The sequence below is a fragment of the Natator depressus genome, chromosome 19, assembly GCF_965152275.1.
Source record: "Natator depressus isolate rNatDep1 chromosome 19, rNatDep2.hap1, whole genome shotgun sequence".
Lineage (NCBI taxonomy): Eukaryota > Metazoa > Chordata > Testudines > Cheloniidae > Natator > Natator depressus.
In genome coordinates this window covers 9,832,798-9,856,468 of record NC_134252.1, presented here as the reverse complement: position 1 = coordinate 9,856,468, position 23,671 = coordinate 9,832,798, and the positions used below count along the sequence as shown (strand labels likewise).

The 23,671-nt window shown below is 42.3% G+C and overlaps 1 protein-coding gene across 6 annotated transcripts; it reads right to left on the bottom strand.

The window, feature by feature from the left end:
• Nucleotides 1-802: 802 nt before the first annotated feature.
• On the bottom strand, nt 803-21,769 carry DHDDS (dehydrodolichyl diphosphate synthase subunit). 6 transcript variants are annotated; one of them, XM_074934405.1, is made up of 10 exons: nt 21,657-21,740; nt 20,813-20,863; nt 20,342-20,421; nt 18,978-19,094; nt 16,092-16,234; nt 14,396-14,512; nt 14,100-14,201; nt 8,792-8,906; nt 6,769-6,876; nt 807-3,110 (listed from the first exon to the last, which is right to left on the bottom strand). In XM_074934405.1, the coding sequence occupies exons 3-10, from the start codon at nt 20,402-20,404 to the stop codon at nt 2,874-2,876; spliced, it is 1,002 nt and encodes a 333-aa protein (XP_074790506.1). In that variant the 5' UTR covers nt 20,405-20,421; nt 20,813-20,863; nt 21,657-21,740; the 3' UTR covers nt 807-2,873. The 6 variants fall into 6 exon arrangements, with proteins under 6 accessions (XP_074790508.1, XP_074790509.1, XP_074790506.1 ...); XM_074934406.1 differs by lacking the exon at nt 20,813-20,863 and adding an exon at nt 20,930-21,049 and having other exon boundaries at nt 21,657-21,738; XM_074934404.1 differs by having other exon boundaries at nt 808-3,110; nt 20,813-21,049; nt 21,657-21,738.
• Between the last annotated feature and the right edge of the window lie 1,902 nt (nt 21,770-23,671).

The window sequence follows — 23,671 nt, the reverse complement described above, 5'->3', positions numbered from 1 at the left end:
AAGAAGTTTTTTTTTTTTTCTAAATTACAAAACGAAATCACTCACCCTGGCAACAAAAACGATGAGAGAGAAACAGCCAAGTCAATGACCAGAGGAAGGAGCAGGACTTGATCAATGAAGGACAGCGTAGTTAAAGCAACAGGGTGGAACTGGGCGCTTTAGGACATGCATTTGGCCACACGGAAACAGATCAACACTAGGCTGATAACAGAAATGGATTAGAAGCTTCGCTACAGGGAGGATAAAACAAATCTCCCACCCCCTAAACCTGTAAAAATTCCAGGTTTTCCAACAGAAATAGGGAAACTAATCATTTAGTGTTTGAAAAGCCCAGAAAAATTAGACTAGGGACTATTAAACAACTCAAACGGTGAAAGTCTGAGTGCTGGTGACCATTATTGATTGTAAATGACTTGTAAACTCTGCTCCTATCCATAGGAAGACACAGAGAAAGAGACCCCAGAGTCTATTCTTCCATGTATATTTGCTACACTTTGTCTGATTATTAGGGACACAGTTTCATCTGTGTCAAGCTTGTCCTTTTAGCTATACCTTCTCTAGAAGAATAGCACCCCACAGCTTTTTGGGTTGTAACAGGGCTCTTCAACTACACAGCAAGCCTTCCCAGAAAACTTTCCAGTGATGATAATCCATATTATATCCACCTTCGCTCAAGGCTTTTACACCATTCTAAATTACAGAAATTGGACTCTCCCTTGAAAAGGCTTGCAACTTTATTCCTGGGGCTTTAGCTCAAAAACTTCAGTGGAAAGACCCATTCCTAAAAAGGTATATATGTACAAGCTCTGGGTGCTGTTTTTCCACCCCTTCCTTATTTTAAAAAAGCATACCACTGCAGTTCAGGCTGTCCTTGTTTTCATTTTACACCTGAAAATATAATTTTATTTGACCAAAAAACAGGTTATTGCACAGAATGTATTCTCTAGTTCCTGAAGGGTACAAGGGAACAGGGCTCCCAAGTACTGTGCTAGGACTCTACCTGCCCCGTAACATTTAGACTACAGAGAAATCCAGCTCCTTAAGGATAAGAGAGATCAGATTTTAAGAACTATTTCCGCAGAAGACCTTATGAAATGTAAAGAAAGGATTAAATGAAATGCAGCTGGATAAACACTATCAAATTGACAGCCTCCATCACCCATAGATCTCACAATGCATTATTTGGGGAGTTGCATTAGCTATTTACACAAGAGGATGCACTGGAAAGTGGTTTATTCAGCCAATGTCTCAGGTTTCCAGCACATCACCCAAACAGAATAAATCAGAAAATCTGCTAATTCACTCCATTTTAACAGGCATAAAGTGGGGAGTCACACATTGGTTAAGGAACAACAACATTACATTATACCCGGGTATCATCTTCATTAAATCTTAGAAAAGCAGCTTCCTCTAGTTTTAAATTTTCAGCTTACTTTTTAATATAAAGCATTTTTAATGCTTTATTCATGTTTGACATTTTAATCATCTTCACAATAATTTTCAGGGTGCTGTTTACAGCACTTAATCTTTTAAATCTGCATTTTATCATCAAGAGGTAAAAGGAACACTTTAAAAACAGCAAAAGCTGATGTTGCATTTGAACGTGCCTCAGGAACAAGTTGTGGAGACATGTTCAGTTGGTTCTGACCATACAGAAGCACATAAATCAGAGATGAAAAAACCAGAAGGTCAGCTAGCCCATCTCCCTGCCAGTAGGGAATTCAAAACAGGTAGTACAGTGCCAATTTGAGTCTTTCCCCATCATCAAATTACTCTACAGCCACACAAACCATCCCTGTTAAGAGCCTCTACAGGTCATCTTTAAACTGTATTAATAGGAAACATGGATTGATCTCAGTCCCCATGTACTTGAGCTAAGGCCATCCCAATACTCTGAAGGAGAAGGGGAAAGCTGTACATGTGGGTTGAGTTTTACACTCATTTAGTAGATCATAACATAGCTGGCTTTAGCTAAGTTCTCTCCCTGCCTCAGACAAGTTCTTTTTAATAAGGTATTTGATTGAGGTAAGGTTCTTTCTCCACATCTCCTCTAAAATAAAAAAAAAATAAATAAATAGAAGTATTGTGCCTGATATTGGAAGACACCTGTGCCCTTCCTTGCTTCAATACTGTAGAAAGGATGATGGAACAACAATGCAAGTACAAGATGATATTAAGGGCCAGTAACAACTTCTTCCTCTATACAGCATGGCTGACAGTCTACATTTTGCTACAGCTCTTTGAAAGCCAGCAGCAGTTGTATCAAAACCTGGAACAAAAAGGCAAGGAGGGCAAAGAAGAAAATGATTTATGGAGAATATTTTTTGCCACAGCTCATAGCATGTCCCCACCACAAACAATTCTTTCCACACAGAAGGGGAATAGCATGCTTCTTTGGAAGAGCTGACCACCCATGTTATTATAATAAACAAATCTTACCGAAAGTGGCAGTAGGAATTGAAGCACAGAGACCAAGGCAGATTTAAGGGAGAATTGGGTAGCTTTGCCTCAGCTGACTCACAAGGGGACTTAAGTTAATTCTAGTCAATTGCTTGTCGCAAAAATACCCAGAGATGCAAAGTGTCAGGCAGCAGAGATAAGAGAGGGGGCATTGCATTCCTTTCTCGATTTTTAGTGGCAGGAGGCAAGACCATCCTGACACATTACCTTCCTCAGTGGCATTTACAGAACTAGAAAGCCGCATAGTATTCAGCCCAGATCTGCCCTCTGGATAGTGGCACTTTGGATATAAAATCTTGTACCAGTCCTACATCACCAGTGTGGAACCCCCTGCCACATAGTGAATTCCTCTGGCCTAGCAATAGTGTTATTTCTAACACTGCTCATATTCACCGTCACAAGGCCTATCCAGGTCATGCAGACACTGTACACAATCTTTCAAGGAAGTCCACTCTTTTGTGCTCCAGAGCCTGCAAAAAGCTCTGGATTCTCTCTTCCCGCAGGGCAGTGTATTTCTGCAATAGTGTCCGTCGGCGCTGAGAGTCTCCATGGGATGCAGACCCTTCCTGTTGCAGCTTGTTTGTTACACAAGCCTGGTCACTTTCCAGCTGCTGCCGCTTCCTTTCCTCCATGTGCAAATCTCTGGCCTTCTGAAGAAGTGAAAAGCAAGAGAGTATTAGCATTTTACTGGCTCTTTCAGCTCATTCCTCTTTTTGTGGTGCAGATACATGGCAGAATGGGCTGCAGCAAAAATAAGTCTCTGCTTACTTAGCCATCAATTAGATTAAACCAAAAATAGGCCCTGTGTGAATCTCCTGTACTGTTAGGCAGCTGTTAGATTGGCTGGAAAAGATACAGGGAAATCCTTGAGGAACCCTTCACAGAGACCTAGGTCTGGTCACAGACTCACTTTTAATATGGGAACAAAGGCTGTGACTGCCAGTGGAAAAACCTCGAGTATCTGAATCAGAGCTAAAGAAGCTAGTTTACAACACAGCTCTCAAACCACGAACCCATGTAACCGAAACAGCCCCTGTCAAAGCCATCCCAGAATCCTTGGAACTGGTTCTCAAAGCAGTTCAAAGGTGGTGTTATAGGAGTCAGCACAATGGTTTATGGGGCAAGTCTACCATCTGATGACCAGCTGTCCAAAGTAATCTGCTTCAGCAGAAAGCGAGAGCAGGCTCACCACCACCCAGATGACACTTTGGACTTAACAATGCACTGATTTAAAGACGCAGTATGGGGGCTATAGAAAGGTAACAGATTTAAGTATCGAACTTTTCCAGTACAAAAATAGTTTGATTTCTCTCCACATCACATTTTGAAGTCTGCAGTCATGTAGCTTTGAATACTAGAAAGCTACATGGAGACTTTAAAAAAACAAACAAAAAAATCCCAAAGGATTTAGGAGTCTCCACAACGCTTCCCACAAAAAATAAGCTTTGTTCTAAAAATGTTTCTAACTTCAGGGTTGTAACAACAAAATGGCAAACATATCAAGGTTGTGCTGTCCTTTCAAGTAAGCAACAAGAAAAACAGGAGCTGTAAAAAGTTTGCATGATCCCCAGCTCACTCCAGTGAGGAAGTTTATAGATGAGATTTTTAGATGCCAGTTTAACTCTCTTGCTGCTAGTAGCCTGAGCGGAAGCACTACTCATGTGCTTGGATAAGCCATTCAACTGAGGCATGTTCCACAGGCATAGTGTTGCCTGTTTGAAATACAAGATAACTGAACTCTTCTATATAGGATTTCTGCCTCTGGACAGAGTGACATGGTGTCTGTTTTCCAGGAGGGACTTGATGTCTTCCTTTCAGTGGAAGTGGCTTGCTGACCAATCTCTCCTTAATCATTTCCACTACCCTCCTCCCCACTTGTCACAGAGCAACTCAGATTACAGCTGCCTCACTACTACACACCAGTGCCATGTATGAAACTCCTAGTCTCTCTACTTAATTGTGGGCCCACTGTAGAGCAATTAATGGGGTGCTCTAAAGCCTGAAGTTGTATGATCTGGATTAGAAGGCCCCAGCATCTACATTGCACAACCTACACTGCAGAATGGCAGATGGCACAGTGAGGCAGTTTCATCCCAACAGAGGCCGACGGGGAGAAAGGTAACTCTCCAATACTCCCACACATCGATAAATGCCTTTGACATGCCCCTTCTGCTAGCTGTGAAACCCTCAACCGTACCAGCCCTTCTGTGCTCCCCCAGCCTCCAAAAACTGTCCTGACAGTGCAGAAATCCCATCACAAAATAAAGCTCCTCAGCTGATAAAATTCACTGTCATTAGCAGCAGAAGTCAAGCCACCAAAACCCTACCACATCTTCATTGGCATACTTCCTTCTCAACACAATTCATCCCACACCTATGTGGGCCCTCCTTGGCCTTGGATGAGACTTTCCTTCATGTGCCATCATCCCAGCTCCTTCCGAAGCTTCAGCGATTATTTTAAAGCAGTGATACTCTGACCTCACTGGCTCAAGAACTAAATTAGCGATCAACATTACCCAAAAGAGCCACAGTAGTTTGAATTCACTGCTTCGTTTATTATTTTGATATATTATTCTCACAGCAAAATGACTGACCACGTATTCTACAATTGGTTAATAACATAGTAAAAGCATCCTGATCAGTAAATAATTAAATCAGTGTTTTAATATCATATGCTGTAAAGAGCCACAGAAAACACATTAAAGAGCCACTTGTGGCTCCTAAGCCCCAGACTGAGTATCACTGCTTTAGAGTGACAAGCAGCTCTCCTCCCACAAAGCCTAAATGCACACCCAGTAGCATGTACAACCCCTGATGCCCTGTAAAGAGAACAGGCCTGGAAATCTAACTCAATTTTTACGTAGGAATGTGGAGCACTATCCAAAGATTAAGGCTGCCCCAAGTAATCTTGGTTATTCATTTAATTAAGGCACTAGCAACTCTCCTTAAACGAAAAAACAAGTGACAGTGCTGGTAACTAGAAAATGCTGAGTTCCTATAAAATTTGGTCTAGCAACAGTAACTCATTTTAAATAAAGTAACTTTTTTTTTTTTTTTTTTTTTTTTTTTTAATAAAAAGTCCTTGTATTTGACCATAATTCATAATACATGGGAACACAAGTAACAAATAAAGCCAAAAACAAAATTAGAAATTCAAACAAGTTTTGGCTAGGATCTCTAACCAACTTCTGCAGAAACACCCTCAATTGATTTCCGGTTGCCATGAGTTAGTTGGCCTAATCTCAGTATGTATGGGGCTAACAGTTTTGAAGCTATGATGACAGCTAGCCGCAGTCAGTTTCACTTTTGGCTGTTTTAGTAACCCACACTTAAGCTGTAGCACTGATGCGGAAATTCCTCCTTACCTAGTTAAACTGATCTAGGTCAGAAAGAAAACTAAATGGAAAACAGAGAATATTAAATGAATAGATTTGCAGTAAAAACATTAATTTGATTATTTTTCAGCAATCTGCATGTTTGAAAGGGATAGGATCAGAATGCTCCCAGAGAGTTGGGAACTTACATGTTAATACCTTGAAGTTGGGGTTAACTACATTTAGGTGACATTTTAACCCGTCTCATTGTAATCGAACCTTATTATACCCTAAAATAAATGAGGCATTAAAGCAATCTAGTGAGATTAGGGGAATTTGTTTAAATTTTGTGTGTTTTTATCACTGAGGTGTAACCCAAATTACATGATCAATGACAAGCCTATAAGAAGTTTGAGGCAGTATTGGGGCTTTTCACCTTCTCATTGCTTATGGAAGAAGTTGTGGTATTTCAGCGCTGCCCAGAATCCCAAAGTGTCTGGATACTTCTATTAAAATGATCATCAGTCAATCAGTTAATTGTATTGCAATGTGTCATTATGCTTCAGAATGAACACCCTAATGAGATGAGCAGGGGAGAATCCCAGCTGTCAGAGCTGTTTCTTTTATCTGCAAACTCAGGCAAACGGTATTAGATCAGGTCAGATCAGCATTGGCTCAGATTTTCTATGCCATCATTATTCATTATTATAAAGGCTAGAAATTGTATTGTGAAACATTCTGCAGAAACCACCCCAGCCACCAAACAAGTGGTGATATGGTGCATCATTATACTCACCCCACTACTGAACATCTGCTGTAAGCCACTATTGAAACAGCATCTGACTAGACATATCATTAGTTTATCCAAACATGGTTAATTGCAATGTTTCTAACACTTACTAGGCTACTTTACACACATGTTCTCCTGACTTCCAGCCTATTACTGTTTTGTGTAGACAATATATCTTGGGCTCATCCTATCTCGTGCTCTTACCTGTAAAGCGCTGTGGTTCATCTGGAACCGAAGGATAGCCTCACACAAGTTCCAGAAGGAATATTCTGGCCACAGCACAGACTGAAACACCAGGCATGAGTGGGATGTCTGCAGAAAGCAAGATCACCAAGAATTTAATACCCTAGGGATGAAAAATCATCAAGTGGCGGCTCTGTCAGTCACAAGCTATGCCAGAGCTTCCCAGCCAGCGGCTCTCATAGGATTTATCAGGTCCTGCCTGCATGCGTACATGAGGCTGTCCAATACAGTATTCCAAGAATTACAACACAGCCTGCTTTATCGGATTGGTTGTGTGAAATTTTAATAGGAAAAGGCTAGGAAGCATTAAGCAACAATCATCCCTCTGAGGGATGATAACATACCATTTGGATGAAGGGGGTTTAAATTAAAACCACAACAGCCAGGAAATTCAGAGTCAGCTTAACACTGTTCTATTTGCACCCGTTTGTTTCTACTGTTGGCAGTGCAAGGATCTTCCATCCTTAGTACAATCTGCAGGCAGGGTTAGACTGCTACATCAGTCTTAAAATAATCTACTGCTAGTAAATTAAGCATCAAGCCACACAGCAAAACTAAAACAGCATCCCATGACTGTTGGAGCCTGTGTCAGGGATGGATGACAGGTTCATATTAGGGATCAGAACATGACCTCTGGACCACCATTTATCATAGGACATCTTGTGTGATTCCTTTTTACCCTCTCTTAATGTCACTGTAACTGCACCTTGAATTTGAGACACAGTGGGTAACATCTTAGGACTGGGAGCCAGGATCTTTTCACTTAAATCTTGCTTTTGCCATCAATTCCTTCTAAAGCCTTGGGAAAGTTATATAATTATTCTGCAAGGGTTTCTGAAAGATGTGGATAATGCTTTACCTTCCAGGGCCATTGCAAGGACTGCTAACGTCTGTACAGTTCTTTGAAGATTTAAAAAACGCTATATAAAATCTAAAGAATTTTAAGTTCTCATTTTGTTACAGAGAAATATAACAATTAAGACATTCCCTTTCAACATTTCAAATTAGATTCATCAACATCAGAATAACTCCTGTTTCAGGGCTGTCATGGTGTACAGGACACACCTCCAGTGTCACCACTGCAGGGCACACAACCCCCCGACCATTTAGTAGCTTCTCCAGAATGTCTGATCCATTTCTTGGCCACTTCCTCCCATTCTCCAATGTAGACTAGAAGTTGAACAAACTCATTTTACCAGCGCAGATACATGGCATAAAGGTATTTGTCAGACATATATGTTTGGGTGACAGCTGTTGTGGCCTTCTCTGTGTTGCTATTCAGTTTGTTGTAGGTCTACATTACAGGACCACAATATGAGGAGAAGCAAGAACGAAGGAAAGCAGGGATTCAGCTTGTAAGAACCTCCACCTCTAATATTGTTAGAAACTGCTATTTTGGAAAACGTGCTGATGAAGGATGCCAGATTGACAAAATGAAGAACTCCATTTATAAGAAGTGCTGTAGGAATGTACATTTCCCACTAGTCTTAAATTTATTATTTTTAAACCTGATAACGGCCTTTTAAACCTTCCCCTCTGAACATTCACAGCTAAGAGTGGATGCACATCACACATTCCTTCCATCACATCCCAGGGGTATATGTTGCCAGACTGGTTAGTTCTCAGTTTCAGATAATCTAAAACTTGGACTGATATGAGTGAGAGAATGAACAAGGAAGGTACGAATCAGTCTCTTCACCAACTTGTGAACTAGACTGTGATTTCTTATTTTAAGTGTTTTCAGGACCATTAAAATCTCCAGTTTGTTGCACTAGAGTGCATTAGAGCACCATGAAGTCAGGAGAGATGGAAAAATCTCATATTGGGATTTTCCCGGGGACTTCTTAGACCATCCAGCGAATTGCTGGTGCCAAGGCATGACTGGTTTCGGAAGAGGTTCTCTCACTTCAGCTGACTCCTGGGCTCAGAAGAAAGGCCTGTTTCGCAAATACGGAATATTTTCAGAACAAGACAGAGGTTTTACCTGCCAGAGCAAGAAGTCACTAAGCCGGACCTCTCCAGAGGTTCGTATCAGGAGGTCTGGGTTGGGGGAGTTGTTGGTGTAGAGACATTTATCCAGCAATGACTCTGACACATCGCTGAGAGAGAAAGAGACAGACGGAGAGACATCTCATTAATAAGATCACTTCCATAACCTGACAGTGATAACACCATGAAATCAGAGTTACTAGGCCTACTTATAAAGGTATGAGTTTGCTGTTCTGGACAGAGAACACCAGAGATTGAAGAGATCTACAGCACAGACAGTGGCAGTGCAAGCTCCTTTCCCTCTCCTGACCATCTCAACTCTACCCTGGCTCCAGCATGGAGAGGGGAGTTCAGTCTCTATGATCCATTTGTTACTTGACCTCACAACTGAGACTGCCAGCAAGGAAGCCAAATGTCAAGGCATCTTTTATGCCATAAGCACTGGAACTGAATTGAGACCCTCTAGCTCACTTCCATTCTGTTCAGGTTCTTGTACCATACTCATCACCATGTTACCCAAGGCCACCAAAAAGGCCCTCATAGTAATTTTCAGTCACTATAAACCAGTCTGATTGGAATCAGTGAATGCCTAAGGGCCACTAGGGAAAATATGACAAAGTATCGGGTGAAACTTGCAAGGAATCATCCTGTTTTTACAATAAATTAACTGACGGACTAAACCACTTACCAAGTCAAGGTGCTGTGGTGTTACTGTCTCTTTAAAATGGCATTTATGGGTGTATTGGGACCAAAGAAAAATAAAAGGGTTTTGTGTAGCTATCAAAACCTGTAAAGTAAGGGCCTATATACCCTACAGGTTACCACATGTTTGCTCCCTAAACTAATTACAACACAGTTCAAATTTACAGCGTATGTCAGACCTTAAAATTCCTGCTGGGTGTATCCAAAGCTTTAGCTTCGTTATGAGACATAGGTAAGATCCCAGACACTACAACTGGAAGTGTGATGGAACCAGTTTAAGATAGCTGTAACATAGTCTCCTACATGTCTGTACTCGTAGCATAGACGGGTTATCTGAAACAAGGACTCAGTTCAAGTCTGAAAGACTGGACATTGCAAAGCAATCTGCTGAACATCCAGGGGAAGGTATTGGCCTTGTCACTTCACAGCACCAGCGTATCCTGGGTGCACCTCCTCTCTGTCCCCTGTGCCAGGAAATTGTGGAGAAGGCAGTGTAGGAGCTGGTTATGCCAGCTCCACAGCTGTTGGGACTTCTCCATGCTGGGGGATCCCCTTACAAAAGGGCGAGGGCCCGTAGCACAAAGGGGATGGAAAGGGGCAAAGAATCTGTCTCAATATTAAGGTATTTGATATAATTGTAGTTGGTTTTTTTATGCAGTCCAGCAGCTGAAAATAAGGAGAAGCCAGCATCATATGACTAACCAGCTCTCTGTGAGCCACAAGCAAGCACTCCAGGGAACAGTTTTGGAATCACATCCAGCACCCTTTTAAAGAGCAACTCATTATCCCGTCAAGTGTGGTTAGCAGTGGTGGAAAGAAAGGACTGATTATTTGCTGAAAGACCTTCTAAACCGATCACCCCTGAATTCTTTATCACCATATATAGAACATTCCACATTGAAGTCTTTTGATCAAAAGCAGTCTTGCTCTCCCTGTTCATTTATTTTTATCCACCCTGGAATAAAGTATTTTTTTATTTAAATCTGATTTTTTTGATAAAATGCTTTTTGAGGAAAAAACATATCTAAAGATAGTTTTAATTAAGATACATTATAGCTCAAAGATATCTCATCATGGAATAGGGATTATAAATTCTAATTCCATAGTATGAGATAAGATATTCATGTAATGTTTAACAAAAGTTTTGTAAATGAGTTTCAAAAATTCATGCATTAGGGATCCAATCTTGTTGGGTTCCAGGGGCTTTGTTATAGATTATTTAGGTGAATTTTTCTATCTACCCAATGGGACTCAGTGCTCAGTCTAGATACCATCACAGATGCTTAGTTTTGCAGTTCTCAAACTGTGGATTTGTGTCTCCAGAGATAATATGCTTGTTAACAGCAAAAATGTTTTAAAATAAATAAATAAATAAATTGAGGCGAGAAATAACAGACCCGCTGCAAATAATATTGTCCCGCTGCAAATTTGCGTACACAGAGTCAATCCCTTACCTCTCTCTAAAAGTGCCAAGTTTCAAAAACTTTAATGAATAGAAGATTGTTGGGGGGCGGAATAGATCTGGACAAGGAGAAGAAGTCTGGAGATAAATGTGAGATGGGAGGGACAGGCAGTAGAAACAAAAGTGAAACTGTTGGAGTCGCATATTCCAGAAGTCTTGAGGTCTGAGTGTAGCCTTCATTGATTTGAGATCTACCATACCATTCTCACTAGAAGGGAAAACCTATAATGGCAGCAGGCCGTAAAAGAGACCCAGTTTGGGAATATTTTAATGAAGTTCCTCTACCTGTGGGTAAGACAGGCATGCATGCAAAATGCAAACAGTGCAACAAAGAAATGCAAGGCCTGGATGCCCGAATAAAACAACATCATGAGAAGTGTTCCTTCTCAGGAGGACGCTGCATTGAAGATGATGAAAGGAACATGTCTGAACATGCAGAATCTTCAGGGTGGTAAACTTTTTTTATTTCATACCTCTTTCTTAAGGACTGCTGGTCTTCCTTCTAGACTATTCTTGAATTCTCATGTTTGAGCAAAAAATATAGTTGTTACTCTATGGAACTGTCATTTTAGATGCAGTTGTGATAAAAAATAGCTGAAATAGTCAGATCTTCCTTTTACAATTTCACCTTTAAAGTAGTACCGAGAGTCAGTGAACGCGATGACTACTACTAAATGAGCAGTATGGTAATAATAATTAAATAACTGCATCGACTTATTTTGTTTAGGAGAATCCATCCTCAACATACAGGGTTCTGAAGACTATCCACCTTCAACATCACCATCATTTTCTATAGTTTAAGCGTTATTCTGCCAATGATCATGTTTCAGTCATATCATGTATGTCACATAGCCACAGTATATCACCTGTAGCAAAAAAATAAATAAATAAATCCCCATCATCCAGAAACAACCATAGATAAGTTTGTGATAAGAACCAGCAGATTACAAAAAGAGGTAATTGATGAAAAAATTGCTCAGTTTGTTTATGGAACAAACTCTCCTTTCCATATGATTGAGAACCCACACTTCATTAACATGGTTCAGCCATTAAGACCAGGATACAGTTCACCCAGCAGAGCAGATGTTGCAGGCAAATTGCTGGAAAAAGTGTATGAAAGAGAAATTGAGCAGTGTGCAAAAGGTCTAGAGGGTGAAATTGTTAACCTGAGTCTTGATGGGTGCAGCAATGTCCACAATAATTTTGTTGTATGTGCCTGTGTGACAACAGAAGAATGGAATGTCTTCCTTACAAAAACAACTGATACATCAGGAAACGTACACACAGCAGAATACCTACAAACAGTAGCAGTAAAAGCTATAACAAACTGAAAAAAAATTCAAATGTCTCGTACGCAACTTGGTCACAGACAACGTTGCAAATGTATCCAAGATAAGAAATTTAGAAGAGAGTCCCAAGCTAATAACATAGGGTTGCAGTGCTCATTTCATGCCCCTCCTAGCCAAAGACTTCAGTGTTCCAGAAATAAAGGCTAATGTTGTTGAAATTGCAAAATACTACCATAACAACCACTTTGCAACAGCTGCTCTGAAAAAAGTGGAAGGAACCAAGCTAACTCTCCACAAGACCTGCTCTGGAACTCCGTAGTGGACTGTTTTGAGCACTGTATCAAGAACTGGCCTAATCTGATGACAGTTTGTGAACAAAATCATGAAAAAATAGATGGCCCTGTCACAAAGTTCTCAACATTGGGCTTAAGAGAAATGTCGAACACGTGCTGAGTACCCTGAAGCCTGTTTCTCTCGCCTTGAACAAAATGCAGGGAAACAGCTGTTTTATTGCTGATGCTGTTGAAATCTGGAAGGAACTGAGTGAGATCTTAAAAAGAGAAATATGCAATGACAGAATTAAATTACAAGCATTAAAAAAAAACAAATGGGACAAGCTATCCCCTGCTCATTTTCTTGCAAATATTCTCAATATTCGGTACCAGGGTCAAACCTTAACTGCTGAAGAAGAGGAGTTGGCTGTGACATGGACATCTAGCAACCATCCTTCCATAATGCCAACTATAATAAACTTCAGAGCTCAGGGTGAACCATTCAAGAAATATATGTTTGCTGATGTTTTAAAGAAAGTCACACCAGTGAACTGGTGGAAGTCACTTAAGCACTTGGATTCAGAGACTGTTGAAGTGATAATCTCACTTTTAACAGCAGTAGTTTCTTCTGCTGGAGTAGAAAGAATATTTTCTTCCTTTGGACTAATTCATTCCAAATTGAGAAATCTTTTGGGACAGGAAAAAGCAGGAAAATTTGTTTTTCTTTTCCAGATTATGAACAAACAGGAAAATGAACGTGAAGATGACTGAGTTAGCTGCAGAAGCCAATATTTTAAGTTTCTCATGTTGACCTGGCAGACAGAGTCAATTTCACTTTAAAAAAAAATTTCATTTAACTATTTTAGTTAAAAAGAATTTTAACAAAAACCTGATTTTAAAAAATGTGAATGTTTAACTAAATTCAAAAATTCATATGTTTGTTTCGTTAAAATTTTATATGTTTGCTGTTGAAGAAAACAATCCAGAATATATAATATTGTTGTTTTAGTTAAATAAAACAATTTAAATGTCTGTCTGGTGATGTTATCCACCTAATACAGCATGGCAAGGAAATCCTCCAAATATTAATGATTAACCTGTTGAATTGGAGATATTTATGAAGTCATTGGGAGGTGAACTATCTGCTTCAATTACCTTTGGTAAATGAAATAACCAAACAATCATTCATTTTCTGATATAGCTGTAAAACTAATCTGAAAAGTTTTCAAAATAAGTCACTTTAAAAATGTATAGTGTGTACCTTCTAAAAATGAAACCTACAACTATCTTGTGAAGAACATGTATTAAGGTTGTAACAACCAACAAGAATGCACTTTTAGGTAGAAATCCATGATTAAATGGAGTCTTCCTGACTAGTGATTTAAATCAATTTGATTTAAATCAAATCCACCCTGCTTTATTTCATGCCAGCGTCCTAATGGTGATATCCAGAAACTGACTGGATTTTAAAGCGATGGGTCTTATTTTGTCCACCTATGGAAGACTACACAGTAATTCCAGAAGTTGTGAGGGGGACGTGGGTAGACTAGAGTCATTAGAGTGAGATACACAAGTTACCTAGGTTCAAGTAGTCCTTGTTCCACACCCCAGGCCATCTCTCTCACTGCATTGCTGATTTCATGTCTTGACGTGTATGCAAAGCAGACATTCAGAAAACATCTGAAAAATGTGAAAGAAACTAACTCAAGGAAGGACCCAGCACGTAACAGAGAGAAGAATCTATCTAGAACACTGATGCATGCTTATGGGGAAAAAGGCAGAAAGGGACAATGTGCAGTGTCTGTTGAACCTCCACTTCCAAGGGCATGGGATGGATACAGTATCTCTGCAACTTTGAATTGTGTACTACTCACTTGTTGTAGTTCCTGGTGGCCAGCACAGCCTGGGCAATCAATTCCTGAATATCCAGTGGCAGAAGTGGCAGGTCCCCAAGGACACGGATACGCACACCATGCTTCTTCAAGTTCTCCCTACACAGAACAACAAGGCTGAGGAGAGCAGCTGGGCTCTGATCAACAGCAGGCATGCCAAACCCTACTGCCATGGACCCTACCAAATTTACAGTCCATTTTCATAAGTTTCATGGTAACAGCATTTTAAAAATCTTGAATTTCAGTTTCAGATATTTAAATCTTAAATTTCACAGTGTTATAAGAAAGCATGACTATGTAAAACCCACATCAATCTCCCCCAAAGAGTGATGACACCCCCGCATCCCCAATACCATGCCAGCCTTACTTTTGTGCTGCTTCTGGTGAGGTCACTGGCTTCAGAGCTGGACACTCAGCCGGCAGCTGCGGCTCTCTGGCCACCCAGCTCTGAAGGCAGTGAAGAAGTAAGGGTTGCAATACCATGACCCCCCCCTACAATAGCCTTGCAACTCCCTTTTGGGTCAGGACCCTCAGTTTGAGAAACGCTGATATAGGGTAAAAGTATACAGAAGACCAGTTTTCACGGTCTGTGATGCGTTTTTGATGGCTGTGAATTTGGTAGGGCCCTACCTATTTCCTGTAAATTACATCTAGCACTCCTAACATCTATTATGGAAGAAGAGGGTCATGACATCACAGGTGACATTAAGACCTGATGTAACTGGCAGTGAGGACAGTTGTGCTGAAGTTGTTTCCAGGCAGCCTGAATTTGACCATTGCTAGAGCTCTAGCCATTTCTTCAAGGGAAATTTAAAAATAAAAATAACCCCCAGTTTCCTGACACACAGAAATAGTTCAGTAACTGTCTAAAAAAGAACCAAGATAAGGATCATAGTTGTGGGATTGTGCATGGTTTGCCATACTTAGAGGCTATGAAATTAATCACATGAAAGACTTTTATATAAGGTGATTATTTTCCTGCATTTTGCTAAGCAGAAATTAAGAGGGGTATGGGCAGCTAGAATTAGTAGTGGCTATTCACATATCACTAATTTCCAATTGGAGGGGAGACTAGTGCATCAACAAGGGAAAAACAATGCCAACAGGAAACATGCTCACTATATAGTTATTTTGGACAGAAAAGACACTCTCCTGGTAGCTCTATCCTGAGATCAACCACCACCTTTGTATTCCAGTACCAGCTCCTGAGCGGAGAATGACAACGCTGGCTCAAGTCCAGTACAATGCAAACCAGTGCTACATGCGAGTTTTCAGCCTACTTCAGTCCTGACCTACAGCATCACTCTAATATTCCAGACCCTCTCTACCTTTACCAATTCACCCAAATACTGAACTACGCTAACCGAGCCCTCTTTATTCTAACCCTGTCCCCCGACAGTTCTTCTGATGTCACAAAAGTCAGGGCTTTCATTCTTTTTGTCCCATGCTGCATGCAGACACAAATAGATGTGCCAAGTTGTGGAACCATTAAAATGCCTCTCTGTGGTCATCTAAATCCACACTGAATCCAGGTCTACAGCTGGAGAGATCTATAGCTACTTTAATTGAGTTAATGCAGATTAACATGTCACAACATCGCTTTAACATCCCTTACTGCCATTCTCCCTTTGCCCCACATTTATTTCGCCCTCTCAGTGTGGGCTTGAGAGAATCTTACTGTTCTTCCAGCAGGCGGCTAAATTTTTGCCTTGCCAGCTCCATCAGCCCATCCACCTCCTCCTCGGAGCGTTTAAAGTTCTCAATGCTAAATGCATAGACCGTGACCTCCCGGATATCCAGATTCAAGCACCACCGCAGTGTCTGCAAGAGGAAAAATGTAGTCACTCAGACCAGTGACTCAAAATCTTTACACACTACTGTACCCCTTTCAGAGTCTGCTTTGTCTTGGGTACCCTCAAGTTTCATCTCAATTGAAAACTACTTGCTTACAAAATCAGACAAAAATACAAAAGCATCACAGCGCACTATTACTTGAAAAATTGCTGACTTTCTCATTTCTTCCATACAATTATAAAGTATTGGAATATAAATATTGTACTTACATTTCAATATACAATATATAGAGCAGTATAAACAAGTCATTGTCTGTGTGAAAGTTTAGTTTGTACTGACCTTGGTAGTGCTTTTTATGTAGCCTGTTGTAAAACTAGGCAAATATCTAAATGAGCTGATGTACCCCTTGGAAAACCTCTGTGTACCCCAAGGGGTACATGTACCCCTGGTTGAGAACCACTGACTCAGAGCAAGTGTGTGAACTTCATGGAAGTTCATCACTACATTAACAATGACTGGGACAAAAAGAAAAGAAAAGAAAAAGAAGAGTCTACAATGCTCCTAGTTCTATAAAGATTCCTGATTCACCTCAAAGGACTCTGGAAAAGAATCTTGGCTTGAACAAATATACCCTTTCTTTACCCCTGCACTGAACCTAAACACTGAGTGTAACTGTAGGGTCTGTTACAGGGTAGATTACAGTGTGTTCCAAGAACCGCCAGTAAAGCAGAAGGAGCATTTAGGAACATAGCAATTGCTGTAATGGGTCAGACCAGAGATTCATCTAGTCCAGCGTCCTGTCTCCAACAGTGTCCAGCGACAGATGCTTCAGAAGAAACTTTCAGTAGGCAGATGTGGGATAGCCCACCTTCCATGAAAGTCTCATCGTAACCCCTAATAGTTAGAGACTGGCATAAACCTTGACTCATGAGGTTTTATAACCCTTCCAGAGCCTTAAAAAACCCAAAACAAAACAAAAAAAACAAAACCCCCTCCCCCGCCCCCCAAACCATCAATTGTTAAAACTCTGGATATTCTTGTTATCCACATCAATGTCCAAATCTTATTTGAATCTCGCAAAGTTCCTGGCCTTAACGTCATATGGCAATGAGTTCCAGTCTAATTATGCTCTCTGTGGAAAAAGTATTTCCTTGCATCAGTTTTGAATTTGTCACCTTTCAATTTCATTAACGTTCCAATCTGAGCACCTTCAGTGCAGAGGTACACTGCACATGCTCATAATAAACCAACACTTCCTATAGCCACTTATTATGGCCAGGAACTCTTTGTAGCCATAGAAATTATAACAATGCGGAGAATCTTGGAAGTCTAGGTGGAGGGAGTAGGGATGAGCCAACCTTCATGAAATAAATATCCAGCAGAAGGCTCACAGGGGGCTGAAAACATTCACAGTATTTAAACCAGAGAGGTCAATGCCAGAACAGACTGAGTAGTAACCCACCCAGGGAAACCACTTCTTGTAGCACACAAGAGAAAAGGTTATACGTAATAGAACACTGCATGTGCCAGTTCACATCAAGTGCACCTGTACTTCCCCTTAGTGGTTCAGCTACGGCACTGACTCTCAAGCTTTCAGCCCCCCACCCATCTCTCTCCCTTCTGACCAGGATTTCCAGGCTAAACAGTTCCCTACCTTCACTGTGTTATTCCCAGCAAAAAAGACAGACTGCCTAAATAAGCCTGCTTGCTTTCTCCTCTGAGACTAACAGCAGCCCACAGTATAAGTTACCACACAATCCTTCCTAAAGAAGCATATTTTATTCTTAAGGTAAAAGCACTCGAGAAAACATATTCAAAACAATAAAAGAACCTAAATGCTTGCTAATAATCTTATCAGAGATCCTCCCCCAGCAATCTCCACAAGTCTGGTCGGTGTCAGTCCTTCTAACCTTTCCTTAAGGACTGGGGACCTCCATGGATCGGAGGTCCTGTCCGTTTGCAGGATCAGAACCAAAAGCTCTGAGCCTGTTTAAAAACAAAAAGAAAATGAGTACTAGTGGCACCTTAGAGACTAACCAATTTATCCGATGAAGTGAGCTGTAGCTCACAAAAGCTTATGCTCAAATAAATTGGTTAGTCTCTAAGATGCCACTAGTACTCCTTTTCTTTTTGCAAATGCAGACTAACATGGCTGCTACTCTGAAACCTATTTAAAAACAGGCTATTTATCCCAAAATCCTTTTTTTGGATGTTGGTCCCTAAAGAACACAGTTTGAACTAGTATATATGAGCCTCTCTGGGGGTGACTTCAAAGGGCTGATAACTGGAGGAATTACATTAGCACCCCCGCTCCTCCTAGAGAAGTTATATACAATCTCAGAACAACACAAACAATTGCATATTTAATCCAATGGACCCCAAAGGTATTGGACTCAATTCAGTAAGGTTTGTCCAGGATATTGTCATATCTATCACACTGTGTACTTTGGAATCTTTCACTAAAGGATCTGAATGTGCTTTATAAACATTAAGCGTCATGATCCGTGAGGTAGGTATAATTTCCCTGTTTTACAGATGAGTAAATAGGAGAGATTAATTGACTTTCCCAAGGCCACAGGGGTCAATGGTAGATCTGAGAACAGAATCCTGACTCCCAGCCCCGGGGTCTAAATACCAGATTTCACTCCCTTTAAGAAAGGGGGCAGTTGTCCATGCACTCAGAGAGACAACGCTGACGAAAACTGGAACCAGGGATCCAACATCCAAACCTCTGTTACCCAGAAGCACCTGTTTAGAAGGTCCTCCCCACCTGTGCCAGTTTGTCGAAGCCCTCTGAATGCCCCTGCTGCCTCTTCACGTGACACTTCTGAGCATAACGGCGATTCCCATCCATGATGAATGCAACATGCTTGGGCATTGGACCTGCCTAGATGGCAAGAAAAAGAAAGGCTTAACAGACTAGAAAACTAACAACCAACTTGGAGTCCCACCTCAATTAGCTTAACCCATCCAGCTCCTGGCAGTGCCTCCCCTTTAGTAGAGAATCCATCTAATGGAGTCCCTGTAAAGTTTGGGGATGAAGGGGAGACAAGATAGCAAAAGACAGAAGAACACAGGCTACTAGATGTACATATGGTTCTTTGGTAACCCTAGCTTAGGGTCCATTTGAAGCACTATGACAGTGGCATTCACCATTAACTGTCTTTTGGCTCTCCCTTACTCTGCTGTGTGACAGAGAACTGAACATATTTAGGATACAAGAGAGCCTGGAACAGCACTATGAAGTGATTACCACCTTCTGTCAGTGAAGACTCAGCAAGTGTTCCAAGTCCCACGCTGCCAGTATTGTAAGCATTTCCAATTTCAGCATTCAAGAGAAACTACAGACCCAACTCATTTACACGGAGAAAAAAATCTTACTTTCACTCCGAAGATGGATATTTCCTCCCCTTAATTTCACTAGGCATTTACAGCTCTTTTTGAGATGCTTATGTCACCAACAGCATAAGTTTCTCAAAACTTGCTTGCAGAGAGTATGACAGACAGTTTTCTGGAACTATTGGGATATATTACATTCAATATAAATATTTTTTAAAAAAGAATTGGAATTATATGAATCTAAAATATTCTAATTATCTTGCATCCTTCCCACTCCCTCTTCAATTCTCATATGATTTAAACAGCCATTATTTCTCAAACCACTAGACAGACATGACCGTGTAATACCATTTGAAAACTAGGGTTTCCATCTGCTTTCAGATGGAAAAATAATTTCTAGCTCTAGCGATTTTTATGATGCTGGCTATCAGAAATGAAATGAGAGAAACAGCAAAAGGATGACAAGATACATTATTTTAAGATTCATTATCTCTTGATCAGCCAGGGCTACAAATATTAGAAATCTGGGAATCCCGGCTTGCTACTGACAAGCATCAATTACTGCCCTGCTCATCCACAAGATTCAAGCCAGTGTAATTTTCCATCCCTGAATACAATTTCAGAATGTACATTCAGTACTAGTATTAACGTGTGTTCCTGTACAATGGCTTTTTAAAAAATATTATTATTATTATTAATAACAGAAGCAGTCACAGTGATAGTTCTTTTCTATAATATGGAGAAGCAATCTTGAAAATGCTTGGTCGTCACAGGCAGCACAGAGGTTTGTCTTACCTTTATAACATTGGCACAAAATCTCTCTATGATGGTCAGCTCTCCTTCTTTGATCCACGACATGGCTTTACCCACAGCCTCTTTTTTGGGGGCAAGATGAGAAAAGGGGCAAATGAATCAGGAGGATCTGTTTGGCCCAAAGCGGTAAGAACAGTCACTTTGGAAAAGTACGCTTTAGTCAGTCACCTTCCAAGAGCTTTTTTTTACTAATTTATACTAAGATTAGAAAAACAGAACATGCAATCGCTGGACTGGATAGCTTAGGAATGGGATATGGAGTCTGTTAGCTTTATATTGCCAGCACTGGGTGGTAATAAGAAAAAACTGATACCACCTGATAACTGTTCAATGGCCTGGGTGAAAAGACTTGTGGGTTTCAGCACAGGTTTCAGAGAATAAGCACACACATTACAAAAGCCACCACCATGGTTGTCATTAATTGGTCATCAGCAAAGACAAGGGCTAACTGACCTTGGAGACTGCACTCCCCTTTCACCCGCTGCCGCTCATGCTATTTCTGTTCTGTAGAAAAAGAGGACTTCAGCCTCCAGTCATCAAGGCAGAAAGTTTCACCAGCACTAAACTCACATCAAATGCTGATAGGTCCCATGTACATTTGGCCCATTGATCATGTCTGTAGCAACTTGCTGAGCTCCCAAAGAATCCTTTACTTTCTCCCGATTAGGGCTCTGAGCAATTCACCTTCAGCTAAGGGCAGACAAAGCAGTAATGGAGAGAGAGCCTGAGGGTGGGGGAGGATAGTCCACCTGCAGCTGTTTAATACATGCCGCTCCAGGCCTTGTTTTGACTCTATCATGGGCCCGAGGTGAACAGAGGGGATGGTTTCTTCACCCACCCTCACTTAGATTCCCTCCCCTTTCTCCTCCAGAGAGGAAGTCTGGCCAGGGACTCAGGGCAGCTCAGCCACCTCCCAGAACTCGGGCTTTATTACCAGAACTTCCCCACCCCCTCTCAATAGAGGACTCCGGCTCCCGAGACCTTAGCCTTCCTCCCTGGCCACTAACAATACTACCCAGCTCTCAGACGGCGGTAGGCTCTTTACCAAGGATCATTATCACTGTGCTACAGATGGGGAAACTGAGGCACGCGGCAGGGCAGAGGAGTCCAGCCCGGGTCTCCTGAGCCCCAGCCCAGTGCTCTGCCCACTAGGCCACGCTGCCTCACCAGCCCGGGGCTTCCCCCAGCCGCGTCAGGTACTCCCCACCCCCACAGGCTCTCCCCAGACCCTTCCCCAGCCGGGGGGGGGGGGCACAATGGGAGCACCCCCAGCGCCTCGGCCCGCTCCCCACCCTACCTCTCCCTCCGGCACCCAGCCTCTCCGCAGCTTCCACCAGCGGGGTGACGTGTCCTTCCGCATACGTCATCATCACGCGCGGAGGGAGGGGCCCCCCGCGCACGCTCTGAAGCTGCTGCCTTTAATGGTCCTGCCCTTTCGGCTTCCCGCCAACGCGGCCCGGGGGCCGGCGACGGGACCCGGCTGAGGGGCGGGGGGGTAACAGGAGATGGGAACAGCCTGCCCCGCCCAGGGGTCCCCCCCCGCACTGTCGTGGTCGGCGGGTACCTGAGGGTAGAGTGGGCCGCCCTCCCATGAGGGGGGTCCTGTGCTGGGGAGATGCTCTGGGGACCACACCCCGAACTGACTGGCACAATGTTCCAGGGCAGCTCACACCTTGCGAAGGGGGCAGCAAGGCCCACTCTGCTGGGCTGGGACGGTTATGGGCACAGCCCCCATGTCTCCCTCTCTTCATAACAGCCTGTCAAAATCCTGCCCGTGGCCACCCAAATAGCATGCAGGCTTGTCAGGTCCTGCCCCACCTCCACGGGTGTTTAGGGAGACATGGGGACGGGATGGGGATGGGACGACATATTACCCCCCAAAACTGCAAGCTTCAGACAGGTGCAGGATTTGCCACCCTTCCCTCCCCCCCGTAGCCCCATTGGCCTGACTGGAGCTGCCTCCACCAAATATAGAAATTAAACTGTGCCCATGCCCACATCCCCAGGCACAGCGCCCAGCGTCAGCTGTTGCAATTCACACACCAGTCAGGTGACATTTTAAAGTGGGGCCTGAGTGTTAATTCTGATTTTTTTTTTTTTTTGGCCACAGCCGCACAAATGCAGTTAACAACGTTTTCACACGCACCGTCCTTTTGTTAGCGTGGGCTAGCCACATTATTTTGCTCCTGGGTGCACCAGGTAGCTCCTGTCTCTGTTTGTTACCTGTTTCACCCATAGCTGGAGGCAATTAGGTTAGGACACCCAGCAGGCTTTGCTGCTCCACATGCCACTGAGCAGCAAAAATGGTTGAAGAACTTAGTCCAATGATGTGGTAACAGCCATTAGAGACTGAGTTTATTAGTAGAGCTCACTTATAAAGCAATGATCGCTTATAAAACTCTTATAGGGCCAGGAACATAGAGGTTAAGAGCTTAAATCTGATAATAGTGAGAGGAAGCCCACAAAGGGGTGGGGGTTAGCGACAAAAGAACGGTTTAGTAGCAACATTATGGACAGGCTGGAAAGTGATGGGGGTAACACAGAAAGGGTACAGCCCGTTGGGGCTTTATGAGATGGTTTTGAGTGGAGGGAAGCAAGCAATGGTGGGTACAAGCCTAAGATGTTTGCTGCTAGAAGAAGGTATGGACTGGGAAGTGAGGTGGCGTGTGTGGGAGACTGCTGCTTCCAGCAGAACAGGGAAGAGCACCTCCCCTGCACAGCAGGTCCTGACAGATGAGCTCTCCTTACATAGAGGGGCTCAAAAGGAGAGCTGCTTGGCTCACCAAAGGAACTCCCTGCTGTGCTCCAAGGGGCAACAAACTGAAGTCCTCTACCTATGGATGCTACTGCTTGACATGCTTCTGTGTTGAGTTTGATGGAGTTGGACCCGAGTTTCCATCTGTACACAGGGGTATCCTCCTGTTTGCAAGTAGCATGGCTCCTAAAAAGAGGTTACTAGCTTCTGATCACTCTTGCCTGGGAAGGTTTATATTTGCAGGCACACTTGCTCACCTTACTTCTGAAAGCAGTATGAGACTTTGCTTTTTAATAGCTGCTGCCACCAAGCCCTCTCAATCTTTCTGCACAGTACAGAACCTTGGGATGTTTACAGTGGAAGATGATCCCTACGTGATTAGACTGTGCACCATTAAAGCTGGGTGTCAGGGCAAAAAATATTTAAAAAAGAGGGGAAATTGCAAACAGATTAGGTTCCCCACATGAGAATAGCATAAAATAGCAATTGAGAATAGTCTAAAATAGCAAACAGTTACAAAGGGCCCTGTGTAACAAAATTAAGAGTCTTGCTTAGTT

What these genes read in the sequence shown, in the direction of transcription:
- DHDDS (XM_074934403.1), bottom strand. Translation starts at nt 21,729, where the DNA reads ATGATGACGTATGCGGAAGGACACGTCACCCCGCTGGTGGAAGCTGCG. An exon ending in TTTGTGCCAATGTTATAAAG is followed by an intron (nt 19,095 to 20,341) that starts GTAAGACAAACC and finishes CTTGCCATCTAG; the next exon opens with GCAGGTCCAATGCCCAAGCA. An exon ending in AGCCGCCTGCTGGAAGAACA is followed by an intron (nt 14,513 to 16,091) that starts GTAAGATTCTCT and finishes TGTTCTGTGTAG; the next exon opens with GGAGAACTTGAAGAAGCATG.